Source organism: Gnatocerus cornutus, unplaced genomic scaffold (assembly GCF_029298725.1).
Source record: "Gnatocerus cornutus isolate USDA-ARS CGAHR unplaced genomic scaffold, icGnaCorn1.1 ctg00000023.1, whole genome shotgun sequence".
Taxonomy (NCBI): domain Eukaryota; kingdom Metazoa; phylum Arthropoda; class Insecta; order Coleoptera; family Tenebrionidae; genus Gnatocerus; species Gnatocerus cornutus.
Genome location: NW_028275375.1, coordinates 1,148,307 through 1,170,666, shown reverse-complemented (window position 1 = coordinate 1,170,666; position 22,360 = coordinate 1,148,307). Strand labels below are relative to the sequence as shown.

At 30.2% G+C, this 22,360-nt stretch overlaps 2 protein-coding genes across 3 annotated transcripts in view; both read left to right on the top strand.

Moving 5' to 3' along the window:
• Positions 1-22,360, top strand: part of LOC148166266 (transient receptor potential-gamma protein-like) — a 129,063-nt gene that overhangs the window by 91,557 nt on the left and 15,146 nt on the right. Inside the window, exons 9-12 of one of the 2 annotated variants that reach the window (XM_088048671.1) lie at positions 11,172-11,406; positions 11,467-11,571; positions 20,723-20,862; positions 20,923-21,026. In XM_088048671.1, coding sequence (XP_087904797.1) covers positions 11,172-11,406; positions 11,467-11,571; positions 20,723-20,862; positions 20,923-21,026 — 584 coding nt within the window. Of the gene's footprint in view, positions 1-11,171; positions 11,572-20,722; positions 20,863-20,922; positions 21,027-22,360 lie in introns of both variants that reach the window. The other variant, XM_088048670.1, reaches the window with a different exon arrangement.
• On the top strand, positions 1,328-3,393 carry LOC148166267 (sphingomyelin phosphodiesterase-like). The gene is made up of 6 exons (XM_088048928.1): positions 1,328-1,411; positions 1,461-2,307; positions 2,357-2,722; positions 2,767-2,944; positions 2,988-3,178; positions 3,222-3,393. Exons 1-6 carry the CDS (start codon positions 1,366-1,368, stop codon positions 3,376-3,378), a joined length of 1,785 nt encoding a protein of 594 aa, XP_087905054.1. The 5' UTR covers positions 1,328-1,365; the 3' UTR covers positions 3,379-3,393.

The following is a 22,360-nucleotide window of genomic DNA, read 5'->3' as shown; positions in this document are numbered from 1 at the left end:
AGACACTTAACCTACAGAAGGTAAGCTGTGCCTACAATTCGAAGGTGTTTTGTCGATTGGAAATGCAATTAAATATTTAAGAGTAAAAAAAATATGCAATAAGGAGTTTGCAAATGTAAGCATGCATCAAAATCATTTCTTTTCTTTTGTTTAAAGAAAATGTGATTGTTGGGCCTACAATAATTGTCATTATGCCTACTTTGAAAGCTTGTCTTTTTAAAGTCCGTTTTTTTATTAAAAAATCACTAGCACCGCACTCTCCCAGCAATTTACAACCGGCAACACCGTCGATGGTGACTTTTTGGTGATAAAATCAAATAGGTTAGCTGCCTAATTGACAATTTGATTACACAAAACGGCCTTTCAGGCTGGGCCGAGTCTTTTCACTATTAAATCATTTGATTTGCAATCCAACAGGCTGTAAATGAAACGTTTTTAACGAAAACACTGCCTAATTTTCAGAAATGTCAAAAATTTGACAACTATTTTCTCACCAAAAATCTCCCTAGGCAACGTTGCCGGTTGTAATGCAGGGGAAAATTGCAGTGTTGGTGGTTTTTTAAAAAAGACTTGTAGGTATCAGTTTATTTTGGCCGTCACTGTATAATAGAGCTCAATAAAAAGTAAATCACCCCCTAGTATTTTTATCGATAACAGTTGGCAACAAAAGCGTTTGACCTTGACGCAACTGATATACTATAGTTCGTACAGTGAGAGTTTGAATGACAGAAAAGTCACTAAATCTACGCAATAAAATGTGTTCCATACGCGCGAAATTTAAAATAACAAAGTAACCCCAGTTACTGACAACCCTGTCAACCCATTTCGCGTAGGAATTTGTATTTTGTAGCATAATTTGCTGCCAACCTATATGTCAACTGTCGAAATATCCCAATCTCTCACCGGATATGCTATAGAAGCTAATCTTGCTGCACAAGTTTGCTAAAACGTATTCCTTTTGGAACAAATCTTGGATTAATTATTACTCAATTTACCCAACTTTGACGTATTAACCTCAAAAATCACAACTTTCAATTTTCCCCAAAAAAATTAAAGCCTGATTTACACCCAAAAATTTTCGAAAACAAGCTTTTGTTTAGAATTCCTTTCCGTTGAACGTCTTTAGGTTTGGACATAGGAAAGATCGTTATATTAAAAGATTTATTACACCACTAGTAATATAATAAATCTTAAAACACAGTTTTTTAACTTTATTTTTATTGTTCGACCTTGAAAGATCCTTTCTTTATCAGTGCTCACAGTCCGATCAATTATTTTTTATCAATTATTTATAAGGTTTCAAGTACTGCATTGATTGCGACACTATTTAAACCCGTATCTTCCACTTTCGATTATTTCTTCGAAATGAAGTTCTTCTTCGTGGTACTACTCCTCGGCGTCTCAGCGAACCGTAAGTCTTCACTCTCTAAAACGGTAAAACGAGATTAAACTCTTCCTAGAAAATTTCGAGCGGATTGGAGTCAGTCTAAGCGAATATATCAAAACTGGTAAGATTTCTTCGGAGTATGAAGAAGCGGCGAAGAACTACCAACTCGTCCATCTCTTCCGTGAAGGCATGGAGAAACTCTACGACAATACCGAAATGTGTTATTTGTGTAACTTAGTCTTTGACTTGGTGGTCGATGAGAGACTCCACGGAATGACCAAAGAAGCTCTAGTGGAGATCGCCGTTCAAATTTGTGTTACTCTGGGGGTTGAAAAAGAGCGCGTTTGTCACGGAAGTGTGAGTCAAAACATTGATATTCTTCTTTATATTGTTGACAACTACCCTGGGATCAAAGCGGAGAGAGTCTGCGGCTCGCTCATGCAGAATTTCGGGTGTCCGACGGGTGACAGCTTCGAGTGGTCAATAGAAATACCCGAAGGAAAACCGGTGAAACGAGAGCTGGACGTGGGGGTTGGAGACAGTTTTAACATTCTTCATCTTTCGGATTTTCACTACGATGCTAATTATAAAGTTGGTGCGAACGCGGATTGCGGAGAGCCGGTTTGTTGTCAGTTTGACCAAACCGAACTGGGTTCCGAAGACGCTGCTTGTGGCTACTGGAGTGATTATCGGATGGCGGATATTCCTTGGTACACCGTGGAGGAGGCGGTTCGGCAGACCAAAACTCAGAAGTACGACTACGTTTATTACACTGGTGATATTATCAGTCATCGGGTTTGGCAAACCACTGTTGATAATAATACGAAGACAATCTCGAAGCTTTACTCGTTTCTGAAGGAGTCGTACGATGTCCCGGTTTTTCCGGTGTTTGGGAATCACGAGCCCCATCCTCTCAACGTGTAAGTTCGGGTGAAACTGGGGAAGTTCCGGGCTAATTAGGGGTTGTAGGTGGCCGGACGATAAACTCGAAGACGACAGTTTGTCGGTGCAGTGGTTGTTCAAACTAGCTGCCGAAGAGTGGTCACAACTCATCGGAGAAGACGTCACCGAAACGGCGTTAAAAGGGGGGTACTATAGTGTGACCCCCCGAGAGGGTTTCAGAGTTGTTGGTCTCAACGGCAATGTTTGCTACACGGACAACTGGTGGTTGTTCTTCAGCGATGTTGATCCGTTCGACCAACTGCAGTGGCTCGTTGGAGTTTTACAGGAAGCCGAGGAAAATAATGAGAGTGTCCACATTTTGACGCATGTTCCCACAGGAGACATTTCCTGTTTGAAAGTCTGGAGTCGCGAGTACCGGAGAGTTATAGAAAGGTAACACCAGCGAGTGTAGTCTTGGTTGTATAAGAAGTTCCTAGATTCAATTCGACGATAACTGGGCAGTTTAATGGTCACACGCATCGCGACGAATTCCACGTTTATTTCAATGGGAATTCGACGGACCCCATCGGGGTGGCTTTCAACGGGGCTTCAGTCACCCCCTACGATAACGCCAACCCCAGTTACAAAATCTTCTCGGTCGATTCCTCCACTTATGTTAGTACACCTCTCTTGTATTACCACTCACCCGAATTTCCAGACACTTTTAGATTATGAAGAATGGACGTTTAATCTCACCTTGGCAAATTCGAACCCTTCGCAACCCCCGGAATGGTATAAGCTCTATAGCTTTGTCGAAGCTTACGGAGTGAATAATTTACAACCTTCAGAGGTCGAAAAAGTCCTTTATAAGATGGCAGATGATCATTCTTTGCTCGATGACTACTTTAGGTGCGATTAAGTGGTAGTTATCCCTCGTAATAATTGATTGTAGGTTTTATTATCGCAATGGAGACGCTGGAATTGCAGGGGGTTGTGATGAGACGTGCAAAATGAACAACTTGTGCGATGTAGCCAAGGCGCAATTCGGCGATAACACTCAGTGCGATTATTTCAAGGAATTGTATAATCGAAAGGCCGGAGGGGGTTGATTAATAAAAAATATATTGTGGTTGTTATTGGTTTTCTTTATCGGCACAGACCCGACTTTAATTAGTTTTCTATCGATGCTTTTTGTTGCCATGTCCACCTGAATGACGGGAAGAAGAGATCCAAGTTGGAAGAGACAGTAAAGTTAATTGGAGAGTTGGAAGCGAAATCCCTTCCGTTTCCGCACTATCAATTAACTATTCAAATGAGGTGTTCTCTATGGAGTTGTTGCAAACACTATTGTTATGATAAAATAGAGATTTTAGAAAACGTTATTTTAGGACGAACTAAATATTTTTTATTTTTTGATATTAAAATTCGTATTTTTGTTAGTTTTTTAGTTATGACGATGAAATTAGAGGAGGTTACTACTTGTAAAGTGTTTATTATCTGCGTCAAATTGCAAAATTTTAGAACAAAAATAGAGATTTTTAAAATTTTTATTTTGGGATAAATCAAATATTTACAACTTTTGTTATTAAAATTTGTATTTTTGTTAGTTTTTGAGTTGTGACGATGAAATATGGGGAGATTACTACTTCTAAAGTGTTCATTAACTGTACCAAAGTACAAAATTTTAAAACAAAAAATGGAGATTTTAGAAAATTTCATTTTGAGATAGATCAAATATTTTCAACTTTTGAAATTAAAATTCGTATTTTTGTTAATTTGTAAGTAATGTCTATGAAATTTAGGGAAATTATTTTTTCTAAAGTTTTCATTAACTGTGGCAAAATGCAATATTTTAAAACAAAAAATAGAGATTTTAGAAATTTTCACCTTAGGTTGGATCAAATATTTTCAACTTTTTGTTATTAAAATTTGTATTTTTGTTAGTTTTTGAGTTATGACGATGAAATTTGGAGAGATTTTTACTTCTAAAGTGTTTATTAACTGTGCCAAAGTACAAAATTTTAGAACAAAAAAATAGAGATTTTACAAATTTTATTTTAGAAACACTTTTCGACTTTTTTTTATTAAAATTTGTATCTTTGTTAATTTTTAAGTTATGACAATGAAATTTAGGGAAGTTTCTAGTTTTAAAGTGTCAATTAACTGTGCCAAAGTGCTAAATTTTAGAAGAAAAAATGGAGATTTAAAAAATTTCATTTTGGGATGGTTCAAATATTTTCAACTTTTTGATATAAAAATTCGTGTTATTGTTAATTTGTAAGTAATGTCGATAAAAATTCTGTAAGTTATTTTTTTAAATGTTTTCATTAACTGTTGGTAAAGTGCAAAATTTTAAAACAAAAAATAGAGATTTTAGAAATTTTCATTTTGGAATGGATTAAATATTTTCATTATTTTGTTATTAAAATTTGTATTTTTGTTAGTTTTTGAGTTATGACGATGAAATTTGGGGAGATTTTTACTTCTAAAGTGTTTATTAACTGTGGCAAAATTCAAAATTTTAGAACAAAAAATAGAGATTTTAGATATTTTCATTTTGGGATGGATCAAATGTTTACAACTTTTTGTTATTAAAATTTGTATTCTTGTTAGTTTTTGAGATATGACGATGAAATTTGGAGAGATTTTTACTTCTTAAATGCTGACTAACTGTTGCAAAGTACAAAATTTTTGAACGAAAAATGGAGATTTTAGAAATTTTTTATTTTAGAACGAGCTAAACATTTTTAACTTTTTGTTATTAAAATTCGTGTTTTTGCTAGTTTTCAAGTTATGACAATGAAATTTAGGGAAGTTACTATTTTTAAAGTGTCAATTAATTGTGCCAAAGTGCAAAATTTTAAAACAAAAAATAGAGATTTTAGAAATTTTCATTTTAGAATGGATCAAATTAATATTTTTCAACTTGTTTTTATAAAAATTTGTATTTTTGTTAGTTTTTGAGTTATGACCAAGGAATTTAAGGAAGTTTCTAGTTTTAAAGTGTCAATTAATTGTACAAAAGTGCAAAATTTTAGAACAAAAAAATGGAGATTTTAGAAAATTTCATTTTGGTATGGTTCAAATATTTTCAACTTTTTGATATTAAAATTCGTATTTTTGTTAATTTGTAAGTAATGTCGATAAAATTTGAGGAACTTATTTTTTCAAATGTTTTCATTAACTGTGGTAAAATGCAAAACTTTAAAACAAAAAATAGAGATTTTAAAAATTTTCATTTTGGGATGGATCAAATATTTTCAACTTTTTTTTATAAAAATTTGTATTTCTGTTAACTTTTGAGGTATAATAATGAAATTTGGGAAGGTTACTATGTCTGACGTGTTTATTAACTGTGTCAATGTATACATTTTTAGAACAACAAATAGAGATTTTAAAAATTTTATTTTAGAATGAACTAACACTTTTCGACTTTTTTTTCCTCTAAAATTTGTATCTTTGTTAATTTTTAAGTTATAACAATGAAATTTACGGAAGTTTCTAGTTTTAAAGTGTCAATAAACTGTGTCAAAGTACAAAACTTTAGAACAAAAAATGGAGATTTTAGAAAATTTCATTTTGGGATGGTTCAAATATTTTCATTTTTTTGTTATTAAAATTTGTATTTTTGTTAGTTTTTGAGTTATGACGATGAAATTTGGGGAGATTTTTACTTCTAAAGCGTTTATTAACTGTGCCGAAGTACAAAACTTTAGAACAAAAAATGGAGATTTTAGAAAATTTTATTTTGGTATGGTTCAAATATTTTTAACTTTTTGGTATTAAAATTCGTATTTTTGTTAATTTGTAAGTAAAGTCGATGAAATTTAGGGAAGTTATTTTTTCTAAAGTTTTTATTAACTGTGGAAAAATGCAAAATTTTAGAACAAAAAATAGAGACTTTAGAAATTTTCACTTTAGGTTGGATCAAATATTTTCAACCTTTTTTTTATAAAAATTTGTATTTTTGTTAGTTTTTGAGTTATGACTATGAAATTTGGGGAGATTTTTACTTATAAAGTGTTTATTAACTGTGCCAAAGTACAAAATTTTAAAACTATAAATGGAGATTTTAGAAATTTTTTATTTTAGAACGAGCCAAACATTTTTAACTTTTTGTTATTAAAATTCGTGTTTTTGCTAGTTTTCAAGTTATGACAATTAAATTTAGGGAAGTTATTATTTTTAAAGTGTCCATTAATTGTGCCAAAGTGCAAAATTTTAAAACAAAAAATAGAGATTTTAGAAATTTTCATTTTAGAATGGATCAAATTAATATTTTTCAACTTGTTTTTATAAAAATTTGTATTTTTGTTAGTTTTTGAGTTATGACCAAGGAATTTAGGGAAGTTTCTAGTTTTAAAGTGTCAATTAATTGTACAAAAGTGCAAAATTTTAGAACAAAAAATGGAGATTTTAGAAAATTTCATTTTGGGATGGTTCAAATATTTTCATTTTTTTGTTATTAAAATTTGTATTTTTGTTAGTTTTTGAGTTATGACGATGAAATTTGGGGAGATTTTTACTTCTAAAGCGTTTATTAACTGTGCCAAAGTACAAAACTTTAGAACAAAAAATGGAGATTTTAGAAAATTTTATTTTGAACGAATTAACAATTTTCGACTTTTTTTCATTAAAATTTGTATCTTTGTTAATTTTTAAGTTATGACAATTAAATTTAGGGATGTTACTACTTTGAAAGTGTCAAATAATTGTGCCAAAGTGCAAACATCTTAGAACAAGAAATAAAGATTTTAATGTACCTACATATACAAGAGACCAAACTCAAGAAGTCTCTCCAACTGTGATAGAGTTTAATTTAGTGAACGTAATTGAAAAATAGCTCGTCCAATAGATAAAAGAAGTCGGAGGAACAATGTAACGCCAAGTTCTTATCGTAATGTTGAAATGTTTCAGCAGCGTATGAATCCGAAGATAAAGCGCGCGATTCGCAAGACAATAAAACCTCTCTCATATTCAGACATAAAAAATCGCCGGAACGAACTACCAATAAATTATCGCATTATTTTTCCATCGACAATGTAAATCTCGTCGTTATTATTTATTAGTGTGCAGAGAATAACCCAATTCGCCTAAAAATGATCGATTTGTCGACAAAAAGCTCATCAAAGGTAATCAACCCCGAAGTGTGCCATCGACTCACGCCTCCCGATGCACTCGCGAGAAAAAGACGAAGACAGATTCTCTATAAAATCTAATTATGAAATTAAAGTTGAGAGATTTTCCCCGAGATGCGCTGTCTTAACTAAATTGGTAATTTTATTAAAAGAGAACTCATAAAATTGGATAAATGAAAGCACACACGGATGGACGTGTGACGGAAATGCGGAATTATGAACGTGACCGGAAATGGGGTGCAAGGTGTGAAATCACTAATTAATTAGCGCGATCGCAAAGATTATTCGCATGCACCTTCGAGGGAAAAGTTATCTGATTTGAGTTTTTTCTTCAGTTTCTATTTAATTAAGTTTTCTGGTTTATTGCTGAGCATAGAGAAATAACGTGGGAATTGGGATTTTTCAATTTTTCTGCTTTTCAAATTTAATTTAATTAATTTAATTTTGTTATTACGGCATTATTAAAAATGGAATTAAAAAAAAGTAAAATTTCAAATTTCCCGCGCCAAATTTCGAAGATTGTGTCACTGTGTAACGTCGCTCTATGCCTAAACTAACCTTTTTAATGTCAGTAAGCTTAATACACAGAAATTATCATGTCAAAACTAACAACTGTCAAATTCTAGGAGGACAATGATGTCAACTTTGTCATATTAAAATCCCGAAAGTCTGATTCAATTCAAATTTCTAAAATTGGTGTCTTTTGTTTTATAATTTTGAAAATTGGTGGTGTTAATAATCGACTCAAAAATAGTAATTCCTCCAAATTTCAAAGCACCAAAATGAGCAAAATTACGAATTTTAGTTGAAAAAGTTGGAAATAATGCTTCATTTAAAAAGTAAAAATTTCTAAAATTGGTGTCTTTAGCTCTATAACTTTGAAAATTTGTGGAGATATTAATAGACTCAAAAATAGTAATTTTCTTAAATTTCATAGCTATGACACCAAAATTAGCGAAATTACGAATTTTAGTAGAGAATGTCGGGGAATTTTCAAAGTAAAATTTTCTAAAATTAGTGTCTTTTGCTCTATAACTTTGAAAATTAGTAGAAATAATAATAGACACAAAAATAGAAATTTCCTTAAATTTCGTAGCTGTGACACCAAAATTAGCGAAATTACGAATTTTAGTAGAGAATGTCGGAAATTTTTGCTTCATGTTCAAAGTAAAAATTTCTAAATCTGGTGTCTTTTGCTTTATAATGTTGAAAATTGGTCGAGTTAATAATCAATTCAAAAATAGTAATTTCCTCAAATTTCATAGCTGGGACACCAAAATTAGCAAAATTACGAATTTTAGTAGAGAATGTCGAAAATTTTTGCTACATGCTTAAAGTAAAAATTTCTAAAATTGGTGTTTTTTGTTCTACAATTTTGAAAATTAGCGAACTTAATAATCAACTGAAAAATAATAATTTCCTCAAATTTCATAGCTGTGACACCAAAATTAGCAAAATTACAAATTTTAGCAGAAAAAGTCGAAAACTTTTGCTTCATTTCCAAAGTAAAAATTTCTAAAATTAGTGTTTTTTGTTTTATAATTTTGAAAATTAGTAGAGTTAATAACCGACTCAAAAATAGTAATTCCCCCAAATTTCATAGCTGTTACACCAAAATTAGCAAACTTACGAATTTTAGTAGAAAATGTCGGGAATTTTTGCTTCATGTTCAAAAACAAAAATTTCTAAATCTGGTGTCTTTTGCTTTATAATTTTGAAAATTGGCCGAGTTAATAATCGTTTCAAAAATAGTATTTTTCTCAAATTTCATAGCTGTGACACAAAAATTAGCAAAATTACGAATTTTAGTAGAGAAAAAATGTCGCAAATTTTTGCTTCATTTTCAAAGTAAAAATTTCTAAAATTGGTGTCTTTTGCTTAATAATTTTGAAAATTAGCGGAGTTATTAATCAACTCAATAATAGTAATTTCCCCAAATTTCATAGTTGTGACACCAAAATTAGCAAAATTACGAATTTTAGCAGAAAAAGTCGGAAATTTTTGCTTCATTTACAAAGAAAAAATTTCTAAAATTGGTGTTTTTTGTTCTATAATTTTGAAAATTAGCGGAGTTAATAATTGATTCAAAAATAGTAATTCCTTCAAAATTCAAAGCTGTGACACCAAAATTAGCAAAATTAGGCATTTTAGTAGAGACTGTCGAGCAATCTTTGCTTCATTTTCAAAGTCAAAATTTCTAAAATTAGTGTTTTTTGTTTTATAATTTTGAAAATTGGCGGAGTTAATAACCAACTGAAAAATAATAATTTCCCCAAATTTCATAGCTGTGACACCAAAATTAGCAAAATTACAAATTTTAGCAGAAAAAGTCGAAAACTTTTGCTTCACTTCCAAAGTAAAAATTTCTAAAATTAGTGTTTTTTGTTTTATAATTTTGAAAATTAGTAGAGTTAATAACCGACTCAAAAATAGTAATTCCCCCAAATTTCATAGCTGTTACACCAAAATTAGCAAACTTACGAATTTTAGTAGAGAAAAAAAAATGTCGCAAATTTTTGCTTCATGTTCAAAGTAAAAATTTCTAAATCTGGTGTCTTTTGATTTATAATTTGGAAATTGGTGGAGTCAGTAATTGACTCAAAAATAGTAATTTTTCCAAATTTTATAGCAATGACACCAAAATTAGCAAAATTACGAATTTTAGCAGAGAAAATCGAAAATGTTTGATTCATTTTCAAAGTAAAAATTTCTAAAATTGGTGTCTTTTGCTTTATAATTTTGAAAATTGGCCGAGTTAATAATTGTTAAAAAAATAGTATTTTCTCCAAATTTCATAGCTGCGACACCAAAATTAGCAAAATTACGAATTTTAGCAGAAAAAGTCGGAAATTTTTGCTTCATTTACAAAGAAAAAATTTCTAAAATTGGTGTTTTCTGTTCTATAATTTTGAAAATTAGCGGAGTTAATAATTGATTCAAAAATAGCAATTCCTCCAAAATTCAAAGCTGTGACACCAAAATTAGCAAAATTAGACATTTTAGTAGAGAATGTCGGAAATTTTTGCTTCATTTCCAAAGTAAAAATTTCTAAAATTCGTGTTTTTTGTTCTTTAATTTTGAAAATTAATGGAGTTAATAATTGACTCAAAGATAGTAATTCTTCTAAATTTCATAGCTGTGACACCAAAATTAGCAAAATTAGGAATTTTAGTAGAGACTGTCGAGCAATCTTTGCTTCATTTTCAAAGTAAAAATTTCTAAAATTAGTGTTTTTTGTTCTATAATTTTGAAAAATGGCGGAATTAATAATCAACTCAAAAATAGTAATTTCCCCAAATTTCATAGCTGTGACACCAAAATTAGCAAAATTACGAATTTTGGCAGAGAAAGTCGGAAATTTTTGCTTCATTTCCAAAGTAAAAATTTCTAAAATTCGTGTTTTTTGTTCTTTAATTTTGAAAATTAGTGGAGTTAATAACTGATTCAAAAATAGTAATTCCTCTAAATTTCATAGCTCTGACACCAAAATTGGCAAAATTACGAATTTGAGCAGAGAAAGTCGGAAATTTTTGCTTCATTTCCCAAGTAAAAACTTCTAAAATTAGTGTTTTTTGTTCTATAAGTTTGAAAATTGGTGGAATAAATAATCGACTCTTCTTTAGACCGAATAGTTTTTAGGCAGTTCTGCAATAACAAACAAAAGTCTGACAGTCTGACGGTACGCATGTTATGAACGGCCAAGTGCGAGGAGTGTGCGAGTCTACTTGCTGTTCGCGTTTCTAAAACGAATATTTTTGTTTCAGTTCGTCGCTCATTCCAACGTCCAGCAGCTGTTGGCATCCATATGGTACGAAGGTCTTCCAGGTTTCCGCAGGAAAAACATGGTCTTGCAAGCTTTAGAAATCGTGAAGATCGGCGTCCTCTTCCCGTTCTTTTCGATCGCTTACATCCTTGCTCCACATTCCGTCATCGGCCAGACCATGCGAAAACCGTTCATCAAGTTCATCTGTAATTCCGCATCTTACATCACCTTTTTATGTAAGTTCAAAAAACACGCCACATTCCTCCGTTCTGTTCTGTATTTTTTTTCTTTTTTAGTGTTATTATCGCAAACGCTCTTCTTCGACGACCCCAGCATCGTATACACGCAAAGGGGCGCTTACCCCACACTAGTCGAGTGGATAATTTTAGCCTACGTTCTCGGTAAGTTCCCAAATACTTGAAACTTTTTAAACAAACATTGCCGCAGAGATTTCCCGAGGAAACTTTGCCACTTTTCTAAAGCTGGATTCAATTCGTTGGAGGTCAGAGAGACCACTACAGACGGCTTTATTGCTTCCAACCAATTTCCCATTAGCTTTGGAAAAAGGATTTTTCAGTTTTGTTGATATGCGGGACACGGTTGGGGGCGGCGGGTAACCACAACATGACATTGTAATTGTTTACGTGGCATCAAGCGGCTTTTTAAAAATATGTCGGCCAAATGGTGGATGCGCCGGGGACAACAAAAAAGGAATTAATTGCTGACATGCAGTAAATAATAAAGTAAATGTCGGGTTGTGTGTGACAGACGGCAAAAAATTGAGACTTCTTCTCGGGGAAAATTAATGTTCTTCGTGACGAGCAAGGGAAACTTTTAGTTCATCGTTCATAGCTATCAAATGTGAAAGGTTATACAAATTTTTGCTTCATTTCAAAGGGAAAAAATTCTAAAATTTGTGTTTTTTGTTCTACAATTTTGAAATTTGGCAGAGTTAATAAACGACTTAAAGTTAGTAGTTTCCCAAAATTTCATAACTGTAGCACTAAAATTACCAAAAATACGAATTTTATTGAACGATATGGGAAATTTCAGATTCGCACTAAAAACGAAAATTTCTAAAATCTGTGTCTTTTCCTCTACAATTTTGAAATTTGGTAGCGTTAATAAATAACTTAAGAGTTCTAATTTCCCCAAATTTCGTGATCGTCACAGTAAAATTATCAAAACTACGAATTTTAGTAAAAGAAATCGAAACTTTTTGCTTCGTTTTAAAAATAAAAATTTCTAAAATTATTGTGTCTTTTTCTCTACAATTTTGAAATTTAGTAGAGTTAATTAACAACTTAAAAATACTGATTTTCCGAAATTTCATGGTTGTAGCAGGAAAATTACCAGAATTACGAATTTTAGTGAACGATACGGGAAATTTCTGCTTCGCTCTAAAAACGAAAATTTCTAAAATTTGTGTCTTTCGCTCTACAATTTTGAAATTTGGTAGAGTTAATAAATAACTTAAAAGTACAAATTTCCCCAAATTTCATAGTTGTAGCACTAAAATTACGAAAACTACGAATTTTAATATAAAATATCGAAAATTTTTACTCCGTTTTCAAAATGAAAATTTCTAAAAGTTGTATTTTTCTATACATTTTATGAAATTTGGTAGAGTTAATAAACAACTTAAAAAAAGAGATTTCTCCAAATTTTATAGCTGTGACTATAAAATATAGAAAAATTTTGCTTCGTTTTCAAAACGAAAATTTCTAAAATTGGGGTCTTTTGCTTGACAATTTTCAAATTTGGTAGAGTTAATAAACGACCTAAAGATACTAATTTATCTAAATCTCATAGTTGTACCACTAAAATTTAAAAAAATACGAATTTTTGTAAAAAATATCAAAAATTTTTGCTTCGTCTTCAATGGTAATTTTTTTAAAATTGGTGTTTTTTACTCTACAATTTTCAAATTTGGTAGAGTTTATAAACGACTTAAAAATAATGATTTGCCCAAATTTTATAGCCGTAGCACTAAAGTTACTAAATCTACGAGTTCCAGTATAATTTATCTAAAATTTTTGCTTCGTTTTCAAAAAGAAAATTTCTAAAATTGGTGTTTTTTACTCTACAATTTTAAAATTTGGTAGAGTTAATAAACAACCCAAAAATACTAATTTCCCCAAATTTCATAGTTGTAACACTAAAATGACCAAAAATACAAATTTTAAGGAACGATTTCTCATATTTCTTATGGAAAATTTCTGTTTCGTTCTAAAAACGAAAATTTCTAAAATCTTTGTCTTTCGCTCTACAATTTTGAAGTTTAGTAGAGTCAATAAACAACTTAAAAGTACTAATTTTCTTAAATTTCATAATTGTAGAAGTAAAATTGCTGAAACTACGATTTTTAGTAAAAAATATCGAAACTTTTTGCTTCGTTTTCAAAAAGAAAATTTCTAAAATTGGTGTCTTTTGCTGTACAATTTTAAAATTTGGTAGAGTTAATAAACGACTTAAAAAACAGTAATTTCCCTAAATTTTATAGCTGTAGCACTAAAAGTACCAGAATTACAAATTTTAGTGAACGTTACTGGCATTTTCTGCTTCGCTCTAAACAAAAATTTCTAAAATCTCCATCTTTTGCTCCACAATTTTGAAATTTATTAGAGTTACTACACGACTCAAAAGTAGTAACTTCTCCAAATTTCATAGTTGTAGCACTAAAATTACCAGAAGTACGAATTTTATTGAACGATATGGACAATTTCAGATTCGCACTAAACAGGAAAATTTCTAAAATTGGTGTTTTTTGCTCTACAATTTTGAAATTTTGTTCAGTTAATAAACAACTTACAAATATTAATGTCCCCAAATTTCTTAAATGTGGCACTAAAATTATCAAAACCACAAATTTTAGGAAAACAAATCGAAAATTTTTGTTTTGTTTTTAAAATAAAAATTTTTAAAATTGGTATCTTTTGCTCTACTATTTCGGCATTTGATAGAATCAATACACGACTTAAAAATAGTAATTTCCCCAAATTTCGTAGTTGTAGCACTAAAATTACCAGAATTACGAACGATATGGGAAATTTCTGCTTCCCTTTAAAACCAAAATTTCTAAAGTCTGTGTTTTCTGCTTTACATTTTTAACATTTGGTGGATTTAATAAACGACTTATAAATACTAATTTCCCCAAATTTTATAGCCATTGCGCTAAAATTACAAGGACTACGAGTTTTAGTAAAAGAAATCAAAAAGATTTGCTTTGTTTTCAAAATAAAAATTTCTAAAATTAGTCTCTTTTCTTCTACAATTTTGAAATTAGACAGAGTTAATTAACAACTTAAAGACAGTAATTTCCGAAAATTTCATGGTTGTAGCACGAAAATTATCAGAATTACGAATTTTAGTAAAAGAAATCGAAAAGATTTGCTTTGTTTTCAAAATAAAAATTTCTAAAATTAGTCTCTTTTCTTCTACAATTTTGAAATTAGACAGAGTTAATTAACAACTTAAAGATAGTAATTTCCGAAAATTTCATGGTTGTAGCCCGAAAATTACCAGAATTACGAATTTTAGTAAAAGAAATCGAAAAGATATGCTTTGTTTTCAAAATAAAAATTTCTAAAATTAGTGTATTTTCTTCTGCAATTTTGAAATTAGACAGAGTTAATTAACAACTTAAAGATAGTAATTTCCAAAAATTTCATGGTTGTAGCCCGAAAATTACCAGAATTACGAATTTTAATGAACGATACGAGATATTTCTGCTTCGCTCTAAAAATGAAAATTTCTAAAATCTGTGTCTTTTGCTCGACAATTTTGAAATTTAGTAGAGTCAATAATTAACTTAAAAGTACTAATTTCCCTAAATTTCATAATTGTGGAAGTAAAATTGCTGAAACTACGATTTTTAGTAAAAGATATCGAAACTTTTTGCATCGTTTTCAAAAAGAAAATTTCTATAATTGGTGTCTTTTGCTGTACAATTTTAAAATTTGGTAGAGTTAATAAACGACTTAAAAACAGTAATTTCCCTAAATTTTATAGCTGTAGCACTAACAGTACCAGAATTACAAATTTTATTGAACGATAGTGGCATTTTCTGCTTCGCTCTAAACAAAAATTTCTAAAATCTCTATTTTTTGTTCTACAATTTTGAAATTTATTAGAGTTACTACACGGCTCAAAAGTAGTAACTTCTCCAAATTTCATAGTTGTAGCACTAAAATTACCAGAAGTACGAATTTTTGCGTAACTAATGTTTCTCCTGCCAATCTAAAGAAAATTTCAACTCTTTTCCATATCCATCGAACCTACAAAATTATTCCCGCATTATACAAAGAGATTAATCAAGTTTTCACCAAATGTGCAATAATTTAGCATGTTCAGAGCTGTCGAGTGTTCGTGATGAGAATGCAGCTTGCGCTTACAAACGCGCATAAATTTGAAGCTAAATTGAGCAATACTCCTCGTATGATGGAATTTGACACATCGTCCTTCATTTTTAAATTGGAATTTATCACATTCCCAGAATCTTGTTTTCATAAAGCGTCCACGGACAACGCCATATCCACATTAATATTTAAATAAACTTCCTAGCCCTCGCCCAACTCAATGTTTGTTGCGGCGGCAGTTTCTAAAATGAACTTCTCAACTTGTGTAATTTATTTAAGAACAAAGTTTGTGGTTATTACTGATATAGTTGACTGTTTCACTATAGGTATTTACAAACTCAATATTTGTAATTTAAGACGAGGGAGTTACGGTTTAGTTGACACTATAACACTGCAATTTTCGCAGTTTTTCGCGCGGGAATGGCGGCGGTAAAAATAGTTTAGTGCCGCTAATAAACTAATGAAGCAAAGCCGGCAATCCTGCGGCGTTGAAAGTAACCAGAATAAGTTATAAACAAAGAAACTCAATTGTTGCAATTTTTAATTAGGAAAAATTAGCGAGTTTTAGCGCTCCCTCAGAGGGCGCTTAAAACAAAGAAGAAGTTTCCAGCTAAAACAAGCACGTGAAGCTAATTATATAGCGCTCGCTCGTAACTTAAATTATACCGACATGTTGTAAAACTAACACAATTCCAAGTTAACATCCAATAATATGATTGCAGTTTGGTTGTAGTGTCAAATTGAATTTACGGAGAAAATGCGACTGTAAACTAGTAAACTCCGCTTAGACAAATTTTATCGATTCCGCATCCACGTAACGCCAATAACAATTCTTTCGGACTCTGAACTTGGTTTAATCTTTGTTGTTGTATGGAGAATATCAGCCTACAAATAACGCGATAAAGTGTATTTGCATAGATATTGAATTCTCGCCAACACGAATATTATGCGCATCACTTCTAAGCGAATTAATTATGAAAAGGACAAAAGGGAGGTCCATTTTTGATATTCTAAATGATTAACGCTGCTGGTGGATTAAAATAATATGGTAATGGGTATCTCAAACACTGCGGTAATGGACGAAGGGAATTCTGTTTTAATTCAGCGGAGGATGGCGACGGAAATGTGTAGTTAACTAGTTAGGCGATGTGTGAGCACAGCTAACATAAACTTCCTTTCTAGGTTTAATATGGAGCGAAATAAAACAATTGTGGGACTTACAAATACTAATTTCCCCAAATTTCATGGTTGTAGCACTAAAATTACCGAAACTACGAGTTCCAGTTTAGGATATCGAAAATTTTTCGTTTTCAAATTAAGAATTTCTAAAACTGGTGTTTTTTGCTCTACTATTTTGAAATCTGGTGATGTTAATAAAAGACTTAAAAATACTAATTTCCCCAAATCTCATAGTTGTTGCATTAAAATTTCCAAAAATACGATTTTTTTTTTTAAAGATTTTGCTTCAACTTTAAAATGAAAATTTCTAAAACTGGTGTCTTTTGCTCTACAATTTAGAAATTTGGTAGAAGTAATAAACAATTCAAAAATTGTTATTTCTTTAAATTTCATAGCCGTGGCACTAAAATTACTAAAACTACGAATTTTACTACAAAATATAGAAAAATTTTGCTCCGTTTTCAAAACGAAAATTCTAAAATTGGTGTCTTTTGCTTTACAGTTTTGAAATTTGGTAGAGTAAATAAACGACCCAGAAATACAAATTTCTCCTAATCTCATAGTGGTACCACTAAAATTTCAAAAAATACAAATTTTTGTAAAAAATATTGAAAATTGTTGCTTCGACAGTGAAATGAAAATTTCTAAAACAGATGACCTTTTCTCTACAATTTTGAAATTTGGTAGAGGTAATAAGCAATTTAAAAATAGTTATTTTTCCAAATTTCATAGCCGTGACACTAAAATTACTAAAACTACGAATTTTACTATAAAATAAAGAAAAATTTTGCTCCGTTTTGAAAACGAAAATTTCTAAAATTAGTGTCTTTTCTTTTACAGTTTTGAAATTTGGAAGAGTAAATAAACGACCTAAAAATACAAATTTCTCCTAATCTCATTGTGGTACCATTAAAATTTCAAAAATACGAGTTTTTATAAAAAATATCGAAAATTTTTGCTTCGTCTTCAAAAAAAATTGATGTTTTTTACTTTACAATTTTCAAATTTGGTAGAGTTTATAAACGACTTGAAAATAGTAATTTCCCTAAATTTTATAGCCGTGGCACTAAAATTACCAAATCTACGAGTTTCAGAATAAAATATCGAAAATTTTTGCTTCGTTTTCAAAATAAAAATTTTTAAAATTGGTCTTTTGCTCTACAATTTTGAAATGTGGTAGAGTTAATAAACGACTTATAAATACTAATTTCCCCAAATCCCATAGTTGTAGCACTAAAATTTCAAAAAATACGACTTTTTGTAAAAAAAAATCGAAAATTTTTGCTACGTTTCTAAAAAAAAACTTTAAATTGGTGTTTTTTCTTCTATAATTTTGAAATTTACTAGAGTTAAAGAACGACTCAACTGTACTAATTCTCTCAAATTTCATTGCCGTGGCACTAAAAGCACCAAAAATACGAATTTTAGTTAATGATATCGAAAATTTTAGCATCGTTTTCAAAATGAAAATTTCTAAAATTGGTGTTTTTTACTTTACAATTTTGAAATTTGGTAGAGCTAATACACGACCTAAAAATACTAATTTCCCTAAATCTCATAGTTGTAACACTGAAATTACCAAAAATACGAATTTTTGTAAAAAATATCGACAATTTTTGCTTCATCTTTAAAATAAAAATTTTAAAAATCGGTGTCTTTTGTTCTGTAATTTTGAACTTTAGTAGAGTTAATAAACGACTCAAATGTAGTAATTTCCTTAAATATTATAGCCGTGGCACTAAAATTATCAAAAATACGAAAAGATATCGAAAATTTTTGCTTTGCTTTCAAAATGAAAATTTCTAAAATTGGTGTTTTTTACTCTACAATTTTGAAATTTGGTAGAACTAATAAACAACCTAAAAATGCTAATTTCTTCAAATCTCATAGGTGTAACACTAAAATTATTAAAAATACGAATTTTTGTAAAAAATATCGAAAATTTTTGCTTCGTCTTCAATGGGAAATTTTTTAAAATTGTTGTTTTTAACTCTACAATTTGCAAATTTGGTAGAATTTATAAACGACTTAAAGAAAGTAATTTCCCTAAATTTCATCGCCGTGCCACTAAAATTACCAAATCTACGAGTTCCAGAATTAAATATCGAACATTTTTGCTTCATTTTCAAAATAAAAATTTCTAAAATTGGTGTCTTTTGCTTTACATTTTTGAAATTTTGTAGAGCTAATAAACGACTTATAATTACTAATTTTCCCAAATCTCATAGTTGTAGCTCTAAAATTTCAAAAAATACGAATTTTTGTAAAAAATTATCGAAAATTTTTGCTTCGTTTTTAAAAATATTTTTTTTAAAATTGGTGTTTTTGCTTCTATAATTTTGAAATGTAGTTGAGTTAAGGAACGACTTAACTGTAGTAATTCTCAGAAATTTCATAGCCGTGGCACTAAAAGCACCAAAAATACGAATTTTAGTAAAAGATATCGAAAATGTTAGCTTCGTTTTCAAAAAATTGAAAATTTCTAAAATTGGTGTTTTTCACTCTACAATTTTGAAGTTTGGTATAGCTAATAAACAATCAAAAGATACTAATTTCCTAAAATATCATAGTTGTAACATTAAAATTACTAAAAATACGAAATTTTGTAAAAAATATCGAAAATTTTTGCTTCATCTTCAAAATCGGTGTCTTTTGCCCTATAATTTTGAACTTTAGCAGAGTTAATAAACGACTAAAATGTAGTAATTTCCCTAAATATTATAGCCGTGGCACTGAAATTATCAAAAATACGAATTTTAGTAAAAGATATCGAAAATTTTAGCTTTTTTTTCCAAAATGAAAATTTCTAAAACTGGAGTTTTTTGCGCTACAGTTTTGAAATTTGGTACAGTTAATAAATGACTTAAAAATAGTAATTTCCACAAATTTCATAGTCGTAGCACTAAAATTACTAAAACGACGAGTTTCAGTATAAGATATCGAAAATTTTTGCTTCAATTTCAAAACAAAAATTTCTAAAATTGGTGTCTTTTGCTTTACATTTTTGAAATTTTGTAGAGCTAATAAACGACTTATAAATACTAATTTCCCCAAATCTCATAGTTGTAGCTCTAAAATTTCAAAAAATACGAATTTTTAAAAAAAAAAATCGAAAATTTTTGCTTCGTTTTTAAAAATATATTTTTTTTAAATTAGTGTCTTTGCTTCTATAATATTAAAATTTAATAGAGTTAAGGAACGACTCAACTGTAGTAATTCTCCGAAATTTCATAGCCGTGGCACTAAAAGCACCAAAAATACGAATTTTAGTAAAAGATATCGAAAATGTTGGCTTTGTTTTCAAAATGCAAATTTCTAAAACACGTGTTTTTGTTGTTCTACAGTTTTGGAATTTGGTAGAGTGAATAAACGACTTAAAAATAATAATTTGCCCAAATTTTATAGCCGTAACACTAAAGTTACTAAATCTGCGAGTTCTAGTATAAGATATCGAAAATTTTTGCTTCGTTTTCAAAAGGAAAATTTCTATAATTGGTGTTTTTTACTCTACAATCTTGAAATTTGGTAGATCTAATAAACGACCTAGAAGTACTAATTTCCCCAAATCTCATAGTTGTAACACGAAAATTACCAAAAATACGAATTTTTGTAAAAAATATCAAACATTTTTGCTTCGTTTTCAAAGGGAAAATTTCTAAAATTGGTATCTTTTGTTCTACAAATTTAAATTTTGGTAGCCTTACTACACGACTTAAAAGTAATAATTTTTCCAAATTTCATAGTCGTGACACTAAAATTACCAAAAATACCAATTTTGGTAAAAGACATCGAAAATTTTTGCTTTCTTTTTAAAATGAAAATTTTTAAAACTAGTGTCTTTTGTTCTACAATTTTAAAATTTAGTAAAATTATTAAACGAGTTAAAATCTGTAATTTTCCCAAAATTCATAGCCGTGGTACCAAAATTACCAAAACTACGAATATTAAGATATAAAATATAAAACAATTTTGCTTTGTTTTAAAAATAAAAGTTTCTAAATTAATTCGTTTCTAGGTTTAATATGGAGCGAAATAAAACAATTGTGGGACGTTGGACTCGAAGAATATGTGAGGGACATGTGGAACGTCATCGACTTTATCACCAACTCGCTCTACGTGGCGACTGTAGCTCTAAGAGTAGTTTCCATTTATCAGGTCAGTAAAAAATTGTCAATTTTGCATGCTTGACTAAATTCCTTTTATTTATTTTTCCAGGTTCAAAGAGACCCGACCGCTGTACAAATGCCTCGGAAAGAATGGGACGCCTGGGACCCCCTTTTGATTTCCGAGGGTCTTTTCTCAGCCGCCAACATCTTCAGGTACAACGAACCTCCTAACTTCCCTCATAATATTCATCGAAACCGTTTGACTGATGAGATGAATTGTCGCTTGACGTGCACTAGTTTAATTCATCACGAGCCGGTGAATACCATAAGCAGATTAAATTGCCCTCAGTTTAGTAGAGGATACGCCAGCTGACACGCAAATTAATATATTCCGGGAATTTTTACAGGATAATTTATTTACTGGAAATGCGGTGTTATGCAACCAACAATACAGAATTTTACGCTTTGCTGCTCTTGTACAAATCATGCAAGATTTAAGCATCGATCTGGAGCTGGCACACCCTTTAGGATTACGTGATTGGGGTGCTCATGAACAAAGATTTTAGTGTAGAGAATTATGGAAGAGAGGTAATGAAACGACGGCAATAAACATAATATTGTTTACGAGCGAGTCTTACAATTTGTTTTCCTGGGTTGCATATGCAACTTTACAAAGAAAAGAGGAGTTGTCACCGAACTTTTGTAACGTGTTTCCATTACTTGACATGAACTAATTCTTGTTTTCAGAGGAATGACGCTCTGAAAGTTGTGTTTGGTGGAATAATGATTGATGGATGGGTTTTGAGGATTTTTAGAGGGGAGCAGCAGATATTGTTGTCCAAATGGACGATTTATGTCACTTTTTATTTCGTATAAATTTGGTGGATGCGCCAAATATTTTTAATATTAGATTCGCTTAGTTACGAAATGGCTTTTTGAGGAAATAATTCTATAAATGTGGAATACGTAAAATATTGAGCTATTAGACAATTTTTTAATGAAAATAATTTTAATCGAATTCACGAATTTTAACGATTTTGTTTCGTAAAAAAATAAAAAATTCTAAAACTTGTGTCTTTTGCTTTGTAATTTTGCAATTTGGTGGAGTTAATACAACAGTCAAAAGTAGTAACTTCTTCAAATTTTATAGCTGTAACATCAAAATTACTAAAATTACGATTTTTAGTAGAGGATGGCAATTTTTGCTTTATTTTTAAAACGAAAACTTCCAAAATTGGTGTCTTTTGCTCTAAAATTTTGGAAATTGGTAGAGTTGATAAACGATTCAAAAATAGTAATTCCGTTAAATTTTATAGCTGTGACTCCAAAATTACCAAAAATACAAATTTTAGTAGAGGATGTCGAAAATTTTTGCATTATTTTCAAAATAATTTTTTTTTAAATTTGTGTTTTTTGCTCTACTATTATGAAATTTGGTAGAGGTAATAAACGACTCAAAAGTAGTAATTTCCTCAAAATTCATATGTGTAGTCTTAAAATTAATAAACCTACGAATTTTAGTTTGTATAAGATATCGAAAATTTTTG

Coding starts and splice junctions, on each gene's coding strand:
- LOC148166267 (XM_088048928.1), top strand. CDS start 1,366: ATGAAGTTCTTCTTCGTGGTACTACTCCTCGGCGTCTCAGCGAACC. Junction 2,723..2,766: donor TACCGGAGAGTTATAGAAAG/GTAACACCAGCG, acceptor AGAAGTTCCTAG/ATTCAATTCGACGATAACTG. Junction 3,179..3,221: donor TTGCTCGATGACTACTTTAG/GTGCGATTAAGT, acceptor AATTGATTGTAG/GTTTTATTATCGCAATGGAG.